Source organism: Ursus maritimus, unplaced genomic scaffold (assembly GCF_017311325.1).
Source record: "Ursus maritimus isolate PB19 unplaced genomic scaffold, ASM1731132v1 scaffold_17, whole genome shotgun sequence".
NCBI classification, from domain to species: domain Eukaryota; kingdom Metazoa; phylum Chordata; class Mammalia; order Carnivora; family Ursidae; genus Ursus; species Ursus maritimus.
Genome location: NW_024424119.1, coordinates 59828406 through 59840311, shown reverse-complemented (window position 1 = coordinate 59840311; position 11906 = coordinate 59828406). Strand labels below are relative to the sequence as shown.

The 11906-nt window shown below is 66.1% G+C and overlaps 3 protein-coding genes across 7 annotated transcripts in view; 2 read left to right on the top strand and 1 right to left on the bottom strand.

Moving 5' to 3' along the window:
- The first annotated feature begins 1104 nt into the window (after nucleotides 1–1104).
- Nucleotides 1105–3166, top strand: TMEM210 (transmembrane protein 210). Its single transcript, XM_040632262.1, has 4 exons — nucleotides 1105–2218; nucleotides 2362–2497; nucleotides 2704–2733; nucleotides 2924–3166. Exons 1-4 carry the CDS (start codon nucleotides 2131–2133, stop codon nucleotides 3120–3122), a joined length of 453 nt encoding a protein of 150 aa, XP_040488196.1. The 5' UTR covers nucleotides 1105–2130; the 3' UTR covers nucleotides 3123–3166.
- A 956-nt stretch (nucleotides 3167–4122) lies between these two features.
- On the top strand, nucleotides 4123–5154 carry LRRC26 (leucine rich repeat containing 26). The gene is made up of 2 exons (XM_040631384.1): nucleotides 4123–4795; nucleotides 4871–5154. Exons 1-2 carry the CDS (start codon nucleotides 4123–4125, stop codon nucleotides 5152–5154), a joined length of 957 nt encoding a protein of 318 aa, XP_040487318.1.
- Nucleotides 5155–5308: 154 nt separating this feature from the next.
- GRIN1 (glutamate ionotropic receptor NMDA type subunit 1) overlaps nucleotides 5309–11906 on the bottom strand; it is a 25365-nt gene continuing 18767 nt past the window's right edge. For 2 of the 5 annotated variants that reach the window (XM_040632255.1, XM_040632258.1), the window contains 3 exons: nucleotides 10023–10132; nucleotides 9770–9915; nucleotides 5309–6123 (listed from right to left, as the gene is read on the bottom strand). In XM_040632255.1, coding sequence (XP_040488189.1) covers nucleotides 6055–6123; nucleotides 9770–9915; nucleotides 10023–10132 — 325 coding nt within the window. In that variant the 3' untranslated portion in view covers nucleotides 5309–6054. Of the gene's footprint in view, nucleotides 6124–6374; nucleotides 6492–8428; nucleotides 8540–9769; nucleotides 9916–10022; nucleotides 10133–11906 lie in introns of those variants that run through there. The other 3 variants (XM_040632254.1, XM_040632259.1, XM_040632257.1) reach the window with 3 other exon arrangements.

Sequence of the window (11906 nt, the reverse complement as noted above, 5' to 3'; positions counted from 1 at the left end):
ACCTGCTCATGAAGGCCCACTTCTGAGCCTGAAGCTCAGGCAGGAGCACACCGGAGGCCTCCAGCCCCAAGCCTCCCTCTGGCCTTCGGAAGGAGCCCTCAGGTCACCCACCCTCTTCCTGGCCTGAGGGTTCAAGGCCGTTTCTGGGACATGTGGACGCCATTGGAACGTGTGAGATAGGCAGCTGAGTGTCCCCTGATGGACCAAGAGCTCCCATGTCTCTAGCAGGAGGAGCTGGCTATTTGTGGCTCATAGTGAAGTTGGTTTCTGTGCTTCAGGCACGTGGTCAGGAGCACGCGGGGCCTCAGTGCTCTGAGCACAGGTGAAGAGCCCTGTGAGCCCAGCCTCCCCAGCGTAGCTGGGAGACCAGCTGTGTCCAGAGCACACACGGGGTCCTGTCTAAGGGATTTGGGGGGCCTGGCACTGCCCCAGCCCCGGAGCTCCCAGGAGGCAGGGAAGGGTGTTGGCTCTGCCCAGGCTGGCACCACAGCCTCCGGTGCTGGGAGCTCTGCTCTAGCTGGTGGCACTGTCCTCCCAGGCAGCAGAGACCCTGCGGAATGAGCTTCTACTCTCCTGCTCCCACCTGCCTGGGGCTCCTTCCCAGGCCTGGAGTCATGCCTGTTGCTCCTACACACCCTGGGTTCCCCCCCAAGCTGTCCTCCAGTGCCCACCCCTACCTCTCCACTTTGGCCTGTTGCACAGGGGCCCTGAGGTCAGCCCTCTTCTGGGACTTCCCCTTCTTACCCAAGAGTATTCTGTTTGCTGAGGTTTGGAGGACAAAGTGGTGGAAACGAGGTGTGTAGTCTTAGCAGCCAGTATCTCCCTCCCCTGGGCTCTGCCCACCACCAAGGCTGCTGTGCTGTGGTCACTAGAAGAGGGGCCTCCTGCTTCCTCCGAGTTCTGGTGGGGGCCCAGAAGGCTCTGACACCCGCCATTCCCTCCAGGCGGAAGGCCACCTGGCACTGGGCTGCATGTACCTATGTCGTCCTAACCAGGATGCAAACCTGCTAGACTGGCCTGGCAGGGGGCGGTGTCCACTCCTGGGCACAGCGCTCCTGCTTTCCGTCCCTTTTGACTTGGTTTGTGGACAAATGTGGTAAAAAAAAAAAAAAAAGCTGTGTCTTGGGTCACAGCATTACTCAACAGGCACAGAAGTGTGCCAGAAACTGCTGGCTGATCCCCGAGGGTTCCCCTAGGAGGGGCCTCCTGTGCCAGGAGTCAGGGGGGTTCCCAGGGACCAGGGGTCAGCTGGGGCCCCTCTGCACCCTTGCCCCTGGCGCCCTGTGGGGTAGGCTGTGGGGTGGGGCAATTCCTCCTGCTGCCTGGGTGGTTTGCTTGGCCAGGTCCTTAGGGGAGGAGGGAGGAGGCCTCAGGGTGGCGGGGGCAGTGCAGGAGGCCAGGGAGGAGGCTGAGCTTAAGTGTGTGGATGCCAGCCGGCAGGTGAGTCCCTCGGGTGGTGCTTGTCAGGTTGGCAGGAGGGTGCATGAGGAAGCAGCCCTCAGAGGGTCAGGTGGGCTCTGACTTGAAGGACACGGGTAAGCTGGAGCCTCAGGTGCACCCAGAGGATGTGGTTCTGGGAAGACCTGTGGGCAGTGCCCCCCACCTCTCCTGGGGGTTGAAGAACCCCTGGAGGTTCCTCTGGACCTGAGCATTGCTGGGGTGTGGGCGGGACCATCCCCCGTGAGCACTGGTCCACGCCTTACCCCCCCGTTGGCCCCTGCTTGTCCCAGCCTCTGGGGTGTCCTGAGAGAGAAACAGGGGCCCTGTGCTGTGTGCTCTAGCCCCCCCCTCCCAGGCTTTCCAGGCCACTGTCTCCACTTGTCCAGGGGCCTAAGCGTGGGCTCCACCCCCTTCCCCACGAAGCACCATCCCCCAAGGCCAGGGCAGCCCTATCCTTGCCTTGGCCTTGGGTCCAGCAGGGCACTCAGAAGTGGCTCCCAGGCCCCTCTCCACCCTAGCTGCCCCACCGCAGGGCTGCCTGCCCAGGGCTCCTCCACTCTGGCCCCCGAGCTCAAGTGAAGCTCCAGCCAAAGCCCTGCCCCCACCCGCTCAGCTTCAGAGCCCTACTGTGAGGTCAGCGCCTTCCGATGAGTTCCATCCAGAGGTGTGCGGTGGGGCTGGGGGCTGGACATGGCCCCCTGTCCCCAGCCTGACTCCTGCCCGGTCGGCAGCTCCCTTGGCCTGATATGTTTGTCCCTTTTGCTCATCCCTGCTGCAGGTGCCTCCTCCTGTCCCTCGACCCCGCCCCTGCCAGGGCCCCTCCCGTACCCTTGTGGTGGCCCCAGGGTGAGGGGCGGCCCTGGGCGTCCTCCACTGGTGGCTGACAAGGGCCCCTCGGCCGCACGGGCCCTGTCTCTGCAGCTGGGACGTACTGCGAGTGCAGCCTCGGCCTCAGCCGCGAGGCCCTCATCGCCCTGCTCGTGGTGCTGGCGGGCGTGGGCGCCAGCTGTTTCTGCGCCCTGGTCATCGTGGCAGTTGGTGTCATGAGAGCCAAGAGGTGCACGAGCCCCAGGGCTGGGAGGGCGGGTGAGGGCCACAGGGCCATACTGGGGGAGGGGCCTCTGCCCCCGGGTGGGATGTCACCAGGAGCTGGGGAACACCGTTTCCCAGACAGGGCTGTGGAGAGGCGGGGGGAGGGGCACTCCTGGGCTCCGGGAGGCCAGCTCCACTGTCCAGGATTCACGCCTCCCTTTGTCCCTGCAGTGAACCATGCCCCAGACACATGAACAGCAGGTGAGTAACCTCAGGGGAGGACCCCACAGGTGAGCCGTGCCCCTACGTCCTGCCCCTGGAGGTGCGGGGGGTGGGACGGATGCATCAGAAGCACTGACTGGAGGCCCAGGCCTGCCCTGGGAGGGGGGAGGTCAAGGCCTCCTGAGGCCTGTGCTGGTGGAGCCAGCCTGACCCGGGCCCTGCCGTGCAGGTTGGTGGGGCACTACGGGGTCCAGGAAGATCGCATGGATCTGCACACCGTGCAAGTGGAGTCCCATGTCATGGACCCTGACTTGGAGGTCTCCATGATGCCGCCCCTGGAGGAGCAAGGCCTCATGACCATTCCCATGGACCCGATGGCCCCAAACATGACAGTAGAGGAGCAGCCCCCTCTCACCCCCCCAACCTGAGCAGGGCTGCAGGCAGCCTGGGCGGGGGGGATTAAACAGTATTGAGTGCTTCTGCCCTGTCCTCTCTGCGGGCTCCTCCTCAAGCCGCTGTGCAGCTGCGTCATGGGGTGGTGAGGGGTGTGTGGGCGCCCAGGTCAACTCCTTTATCTGGGGTGGGGGGAGGAGGCCCAGTGCCTGCACAAGGCACCCACTGTCCACCCTCCAGGGCAGGGAGCCACAGCACTGGTATTTCCACCGTGGCCTCAGCTTGGCTCCTCCCCGCATCTTCCTGCTGCTTTGTCCCATGAAGTTGGCACGGCCCCAGGGGCCCCTGTCCACCCCACCCCCACCCTGGGAAACCCCAGGACAAGATGTGCGACTCTGATGACTCCAGAGGGAGCAGTGTTTGACAGGAGAACTTGGGCTGGTGCCTGTGCCCTACCCACACTGTCTCCTTGAGATTCTAGGACAGTCCTTAGAGGGCCAGGTGGGGCAGACATGACCGTCCCTCTGCCTCGTACGCCCTCCACCCTCCAGCCTATCCCCTGGGCTCAGGACCCCATCATGTGCTCCTGACCTCACCAATCATCCGCTATGGGGATGGGGGGGGCACTGTGTGTGTGCTGGCGTCACTTTGCTGGGCAGGAGATGGGCAGAGACTGGGGACAGCAGCAGGGCTCATGGAGTCCCATTCGATGCGTGGCATCGATTTTGGTGGGTGGGGGTGTTGTCCAGAGGCTCAGGCTTCAGCAGGTCGCACGGTGGGGGGTATCGCAGGAGAGGAGGGGCAAGGCGTCTTGTCAGCGCTGCAGCTGTCACAGAGCCAGGAGGAGCCCAGCTCCGGGACAGGTGGCTGGCAGTGCAGGGCACTGGCTGTCTGCCCAGCCCCCGCCCTAGGTGCGGGACTGGCCATGGAACAGGAACTGCCGGCACTCGGGCCGGAGATTTAATGTTTGTGCAGGCGCGGCAGAGACTCACTGGCTCCGCGGACGCAGGAGCAGCGGGCTCCTAGCGCTGCCCCATGAGGAGCCCCTCCTTTCTCTCGCGGCGGCCGCCGCCGATGTTGCTGCTGCTGCTGTCGCCGTGGCCAGTCTGGGCCCAGCCGTCCACCGCGGCCGCCACCTCGGGAACCCCAGGCACTCCGGACTGCCCCGAGGCGTGCGCGTGCGCGCCGGGCGGCCTGGTCAACTGCTCGGGGCGCGCTCTGCCCGCCGTGCCAGAGGGCCTGAGCCGGTGCGTGCGCGCGCTGCTGCTGGACCACAACCGTCTGCGCGCGCTGCCGCCTGGCGCCTTCGTGGGCGCGGGCACGCTGCTGCGCCTGGACCTGCGGGAGAACGGGCTGCGTTGGGTGCACGCGCGGGCCTTCTGGAGCTTGGGCTCGCTGCAGCAGCTCGACCTCAGCGACAACCAGCTAGAGGCGCTGGCGCCCGGCACCTTCTCGCCCCTGCGCGCGCTGCGCTCCCTATCGCTGGCCGGCAATCGGCTGGCGCGCCTGGAGCCCGCGGCGCTGGGCGCGCTCCCGCTGCTGCACGCGCTCAGCCTGCAGGACAACGAGCTGTCTGCGCTCGCGCCGGGGCTGCTGGCCGGCCTGCCCTCTCTCCACGCGCTGCACCTGCGCGGCAACCCCTGGACCTGTGGCTGCGCGCTGCGTCCGCTCTGCTCCTGGCTGCGCAGGCACCCGAGGCCGGCGCCAGGTGAGCCCTCCGGGCGAGGGTGGGCGGGCCGGGACCCACGGCCACAGCCGCCTGACTCTGCACCGTGTCCCGCAGAGGCCGAGACGCTGCTCTGCGTGTTGCCAGGGCGCCAGACGCTCAGCCCCTTGACCGCCTTCCCGGACGCCGCCTTCAGCCACTGCTCTCAGCCACTCGCCCCGCGGGACCTGGCGGTGGTCTGCGTGCTCGGGCCCGTCTCCTTCCTCGCCAGCCTGGCCGCCTGCCTGGCGCTGGGCTCCCTGCTCACCGCCTGCCGCGCTCGGCGCTGCACCGCCCTCAGCCGCCTGAGGAGACCGCGGGACCCTTGCCCTGGGAGCCCCGCCGCCTCTGCTCAGGCCTGAGCGGGCGTTGGCTGTTCTCGAATCTTCCCCCCTGCCCTTCTTCACAGTCCCTGCAGGCGTCAACAAGCGACACAGACAGAAGTTTTCGTGACATTCCTTTAGACATCACCACTGCACAAACCGGGTCAGGGGCAGTGCGCGCTGGGCCCCTGGGCGGAGGGGCCGCGCGCGGCTGCGCACGGGCCGCATGGGGAAGGCACGCGCTCGACACTGGAAGGGCTGGGCCTGTACAAGTTGGCGGGCAGGGCTGAGGACAGTCCCGAGCCAGCGCTTGTGAGGAAGCCTATCTCGGGCTGTGAATAGCCGGCTTAGCCCTCGCGGAGATGGGAGGAAGAGGTCAGAGGCAGCGGAGAACCCAGGGAGCTCCTGGGAGGCAGCTGCCAGCTGAGGGTCAGAGTCTGCCCTTGGGGAGGGGCAGGGCCAGCTGGGTGGATGGGGGTCAAGCCAAGAAGGGACAAGGGTAAGAAAAGGAGAGGGGTGGAGCCGAGGCTGCCAAGAGCAGGCGCTGGAGGAGGGGGTGACCCAGCCAGTTGGGGCCTCACACCCCCACTGTGGCTCTGGTAGTGGAAGGGGAAGGATGGGGCTTCAGTCTCTGCTCCAAGCCCCTCCGGGGCCAGGTTAGCCCCTCTCCCCCACTGCTTAGAGACCCCAGGGCCCTGCCTCTGCCGGAGTGCCCTGCGGCCCTGCCCAGCCAGCTCAGCTCTGGCCTGTCCTCAGCCGCTCTGGTCCGAGCCTCGGTCCAGCAGGGGCTGCCCGCCAGGCAGCAGGGTGGACAGACAGACGGGAGGCCCAGGGTGGGCAGTCTTGGGCGGGTGGGCTTCCCTCAGGCCTTCCCGAGCAGCAGGACCCATCAGTGTCCTTGGCCGGGCTAACTGGGCAGGTGGGCGCCTCCGGGGGGCCTCACACCACGGTGCTGACCGAGGGATCTGAGAGGTTGAGCGTGCCCGTGATATCAGTGGGATGGTACTGCTGCAAAATAGAAATACACAGACAAGGCAGCCCGTTAGCCCCCATGCTCGGGGGCACGCGCAGGGCCGGGACGGGTGGACCGGCCAGCCGGCCGACCGGCGGGCGGGCGGGCGCGGCCTGGGGGAGGCTGGGGGGCGCTCCTCCCCCTGACCCCGTCGTGCTCCGGGACTCTGCGTGGGCCGGGCCGCTGTCCCGTCCATCTGTCTGTCTGTCTGCGGGGGAGGGGGGCAGAGGAGGGCGGGCAGGGCGTCTCAGCTCTCCCTATGACGGGCACACATCTGCAGCTGGCCCTCCTCCCTCTCAATAGCGCGTCGCGGCAGCACTGTGTCTTTTTGGTTTTGCAAAGCGCCGCGTCCACCCCCGGTGCTCTATAAATAAGAACCAACAATCAATACCCGCTGGCCCCGCTGGCCGCCAGGGACCCCAGCCCTGAGCGCCCAGTGCTGCCCTGGCCCAGACCGGCCACAGGACAGGGGCAGAGGATCTTAGCAGCCGGATCAACCCCACCCCTCCCAACAGAGCCCCCCACCCAGGCCTCCCTCCAAGCAGGCGCCCAGCCCGAAACAGGATGGGAACTGGGCTGCCCTCCCCCGCCCAGCCCCCCCCCCAGCTGGCAGTACCCCCAGTCATCCCTACAGGGCGGGGCCCGCCCCAGATGCCACACGGTGTCAGGACTGGCCTGGGAAATGGTCCCTGGTGCCCACAGAGGCTCGGGCAAAGAGTCTGTTGGGATTGTGTCCCCAGAAAGGCATCTCAAAGGTCTCTGAGTTGCGCCTGGACCAGCTAAGGGGCATGCGGGTTTTCTTTGGGTAGGAGTATGGGGGGGTCATGACACCCTCACAAAGCAGCCTAACACCTGTGTAACTTTGGTGCTCCTCCCTAAAAGTGCTGTCTACGAGGATACCCTCTCCCCAGGCCTGCCCCACCACCTCTCCTCTCTGGTCTTGGATCTCTTCCTGAACCCCTTGGCAGGGCCCCTGGCTCAGGCTCTGCCCACTTTCTCAGGCCTGTGAAGCCCCAGGCCGTGCTCCCAGCTCCCAGCCCCTCACTCTTCACCTACCCTCCCAGTGCCAAGCCCCTCCTGGGAAGCAGAGCAGCCAGGCCACATGGGCCCCTCTTGGGGCACCCTGATGGCCTGATGGCTTCACCCTGGTCTCAGATCATTATGTGCCAAGCCCTGTCTGTGTCCTGGAGATCTGGCCCCTTTCCAGTGTGCTGTGTGTGTGTGGGGGGGGGGTTTGCAAATCCCATTTCCACCTTGGAGCATAAGCCCCCACAAGATGGAGGCCAAGCCGGCCCCTGGACTGCAGGGAGGCCAAGGGCAATGCTAACTCTGGGCCACCCCCTCCCCACCTTGGACCGGGGCACCCCTAGCAAGGCTGGGTCCGTTTTAAGGGCTTTTATTCCAAATGTGCACATTGGTGCGGTGACAAGCTGCCAAAGGTCGGAGGCCTGCTCTGACGCCCTATGGGGAGGGGCTAGAGGGTCAGGAGCTGAGGCGCTGGTCTCCTCCCGGGAGGCCTCTCCTTCCTGGGCCTCTGCCTGGGAGCCTCAGTGACTCCGGCTCTGCAGGCCACAGCTCAGCCTGGGGTGGGCTCCACCCGCTCTGGTGCCCCCCCATCCCCGCCTGACGGTCCCCTGTGGCTGGGGACCTGTTCCAGTTCCAGGCCCCAGCCGTCCACCCAGACGGAGCCAGGCCCGGCCCCCAGCCCCGGCCCACACAGAGACCACATGAAGGGGATGCAACAGGCATGGCTCTGGTGAGACACGTGAGACAGGTGTCTGGGTGGCAGGGCTGGCGGCCAGACAGATGGGCGGATGGGACATCACAGCCACCCCTCCACGGATGTCGCAAGGGGGGAGAGAGGGCAGTGGGCTCCTCTGGGAGAGGCTGGAGAAACGGATGTAACAGAGGTGGCGTGGCCTCCCGACAGGTGAGGAGTCCAGGACAGATTGGCTCTGGGCTCCCAGGGGCCCCGGGCTCAGAGGCTGACTGGCTGACCAACGACATGACACAGCTTCAAGATGGCGCATGGCGTCATGGCATGGGGGGCAGACCAACGCAGAGACACATGGGGAAAGAGGACCCTGTGAGGGCCAGTGGGAGAAAGGACCAAGAAAGGTCTAGAGAGAGTGAAGACCTCATGTGCTGGGCAAATAGAGATGAAGGCAGAAGAGCCACAGCGGTCAGAGGTGGGGTGAATGGGATGGTGAGGGAGAGGGCACGCCTGATGCACGGGACACAGACACGGGGGCGGGGCGAGATAAGAGTCGGAGACGTGGGACTGGGCGTTCTTCCCCTTACCGTGTCTTTGGAGGACCTACGTCTCTTGAAGCTGGAAGCCAAGGTGGAGGTGATAGCCCTAAATGTGGCTTTCTTTTTAGGGTCGGGCTCTGCTCTACCACTCTTTCTATCCTAAAATGAATATGTATAAGTGATTAGACAGCTAAGGGTGGCGGCCACACCTGCCCTCGCCTGCTCCTCGGGGCTGCTGCCCAGCCTGGCTGGCCACTCGGGCCCTCGCTCCTGCCTGCCTCCCTGTGCTGGACAGACGGACCAGCAGCCAACGTACGCAGGCGGCCTCTGCTCCTGCCCGGTCATGGGCCTGACCTTGCTTGTGCTGGGCTGGGCTGGGCTTGGGGCGGGGGGTGGGGGGTCCGGTCTGGCTCTCTTCCTGGGAGGTCGACCCAGCTCCCTCGCTCCTGGGTGGCCCTGGATTACAGGTCTCCCAAGGAGGAGAGTCCCCCAGGCACTGGAGGAGTTGGCCCTGGGCCCTGCCAGCCGTTCTGTCCCGAGGGGGACGCCAAGATTCAGGAAGGGGCTGAGGGGCCAAAGGCAGGCGGCAAGATGAACTGGAGAGATAGATGGATGGCGGCGGCTTCCAGACCCTGGCCTGGGGTCTGGTGGCCAGGACGGCCCTGTGCCAGCCAGTGAGACAGTGACCAGGTCCCAAGAGCAAGAGTAGGCAGATGAGAGGAGTGGGGGCTCCAGCAACCCGTCCCCCCATGGCCCTCCCTCTCTGAACATCAACTTTATCCCCAGACACGGGCTCTGGGAGGTGCCCAGAGAAAGAGAAGAGATGAAGGAAGCCAGAACTGGGCCGTGGGCCATGAGCCCACAGGCCTGCACAGGCCCCACTGTCTGCCCTACCCCCTTGGGCAGCCTGTCTCCTGCTGGCAGCAAGTTCCCACAGACACGGCCTGGGGTGCCAGGCAGGGCCAGCTGGCCCGACTCAGGCTGGAGTTATGGAGCACAGGACACAGCAGGGCAGCAGGGAAGGGGGTCCCTGGCGGGTGCCAAGGAGAGGCATGGGGCGGCGAGGGCAGAATATGTCTTGGACTCACGTGCTCCACCCAGGTGGGTCCCTGTCTTACCCTGCCTCAGTTTGCCTTCCTATGGAATGGGCGCCGGCGGGCGACTCTGGAGACAGAGGGGCCAGGCGGAGGCTTGGAGCCAGGCTTTGCAGGGGGCAGCCACCTGCAGGTGGTCCCCCAGCAACGCGGCCCCTGGTCGTGGCTCCTAGCTCCAGTCCTGCCCACATGGGCTCCTGGGAGCCTGAGCCAGTGCTTCGGCCTGTGGGAATGGAGGAGGGCCGGGGCCAGGCCGGGCCATGGGCACCAGGCCTCGGAGGGTGGCCTGCCCTACCTGCAGGTTCTTTCTCCACACGTTCACTGCCGCAAAGGCTAGCTGCATCTGCTTCCGGCGAGCATCCTTGTGTCGCTTGTAGGCGATCTCAATGAAAATCAGGAAGATCCCAGCCACGATGCCCCCAGCCACCAGCATGAAGACCCCTGTGGGGCAGGACCCAGCATCTCAGCTGTTGGCTGGCCAGTGTACAGGTCCCTTGGAGAACCCCACCAGCATCAGCACGGGCGTCGAGGGAAACGGGGAGACCTACCTGCCATGTTCTCAAAGGTGAGGGTAGCAGGGGCGTTGCTTCGAGAGTCACACTCCTGGTACCGCACCCAGGTCTTGTCCAGATCCTCCATGAAACCGTTCTCATGGGACCTGGGAGGGGCCATCTCGGAGTGGGAGGGGGACCGGGGCATGGGGCCTGGACCCTGGTGCAGGAGGCAGGGCCCGTGTGCCTAGGCGGTAGGGTCTGGCGCTGGGGAGGGGTCCGCCTCCGGTGGACGCCTCTTGGAGAAGGGCGAAGGGCAGTAGGCGCGGGTGAGGCAACTCACTTGAGGATGGACAGGGAGACGTTCTGCTTCCAGGGGCTGTCCTTGCGCATGCCAATGCCAAAGCCGGAGCGGAAGAACAGCTCGCCGGTGGTCACCAGGTCGCACTTCTGCGAGGCCTCGAACTCCAGCACCGCCGAGTCCCAGATGAAGGCATGAAGCTTGCTGTGGGCAGGGGCAGGGGTCACAGGCGCCCTGCACAATCAGGCTGCCCTCACCTCTGCACCTTGCACTCCTTCGCCCTGCCCACCTGGAAACCTCACCTCTATCTCCATCCTCTGGTTCCCATCCAGCCCGGACACCCTCACTCTTCCTGTCGGGTGGATGCCCCTCCCCTGCCCCCCCCACTTGTCCCGCCCCCCCTCACTTGTCCCGCACGGCCTGGATGGCCTCCGCGGCGCTCTCGTAGTTGTGCTTCTCCATGTGCCGGTACATGGTGCTCAGCTCCACCTGCCGCCGGAAGTAGATGTCCACCGAGCTCTGCTTCACCGTGGCGTAGATGAACTTGTCGGAGGGATTCCTCAGCTGCGGGGGCAGAGCGCAGGGCTCGCGGCTGCTCCCGGAGCCCACCCGAGGCAGAGCGCCGCTGACCTCACGCCCCCCGCTCCCAGCCGGCCAGGCCTCACCCGTGGGTCGTTGATGCCCGTGATGCGCTCCTCCGGCCGGTCCAGCACCAGGAAGGCCGCCAGGTTGGCGGTGTAGGAGGCCACGATGATCATGGCGAAGCCGGCCCACACCATGCCCAGGATGCGCGCCGAGAAGCTCCGGGGGGCGCCTGCGAGCAGAGGACTGTCAGCTCCCGGCAGGCGGGAAGGGGCAGAGTGGGATGCGGCCCGGGCGCGGCTCACCTTCCCCGATACCCGAGTTGAGCAGGACGCCCCAGGAGAACCACATGGCCGAAGACAGGGTCAGCGCGTCTTCCTCCTCCTCTTCACTGTTCACCTTGAACCGGCCGAAGGGGCTGCGGGGCGCAGAGCGCGGGCGGGAGAGGACGGGAGGGGCAGCCCTGCCCCGCCCCCGCGCCCGGCTCCGCCCCGCCCCCGCAGACGGAGGTGTCCGGCCCCCGGGCCGCGCTCACCTGAAACGGTCCAACAGGTACAGCATCACGGCCACCACATGCACCGACAACCCCACCAGCAGCCACAGCGTGCTCTGGAAGGGCTGCATGAACGAGTCCAGCGTGCTACGGGGGATCTCCTGCAGGTGGACAGGCTGTCAGCGCCGTCCGGGCTCACCTAGGAACCCACTCCAGCGCCGCCGGGCCCTGCGCACCTTCTTGACCAGAATGGTCAGGCCCTGGTACTTGAAGGGCTTGGAGAACTCGATGTACTGCGCACGCTCGTTGTTGATGGTCAGCGGCGCCACGATCATGTCCGCCTGCCCGCTGAGCAGCTCGCCCATCATCCCATTCCACTCCTTCTTATTGCTGTTGTTCACCTGCGTGGCGACACAGCCGGTGGGCGCGCGAACGCCGTCAGCCCCACTGCGGCGACCCGGACCGGCCCCTGCCCTAGCTCAGCTCTTGGGTCCACCCACTCCAGGCCCCGCCCCAATCCGTAGGCCCCGCCCCCGGGCCCGCAGGCCCCGCCCACCCCAGGCCC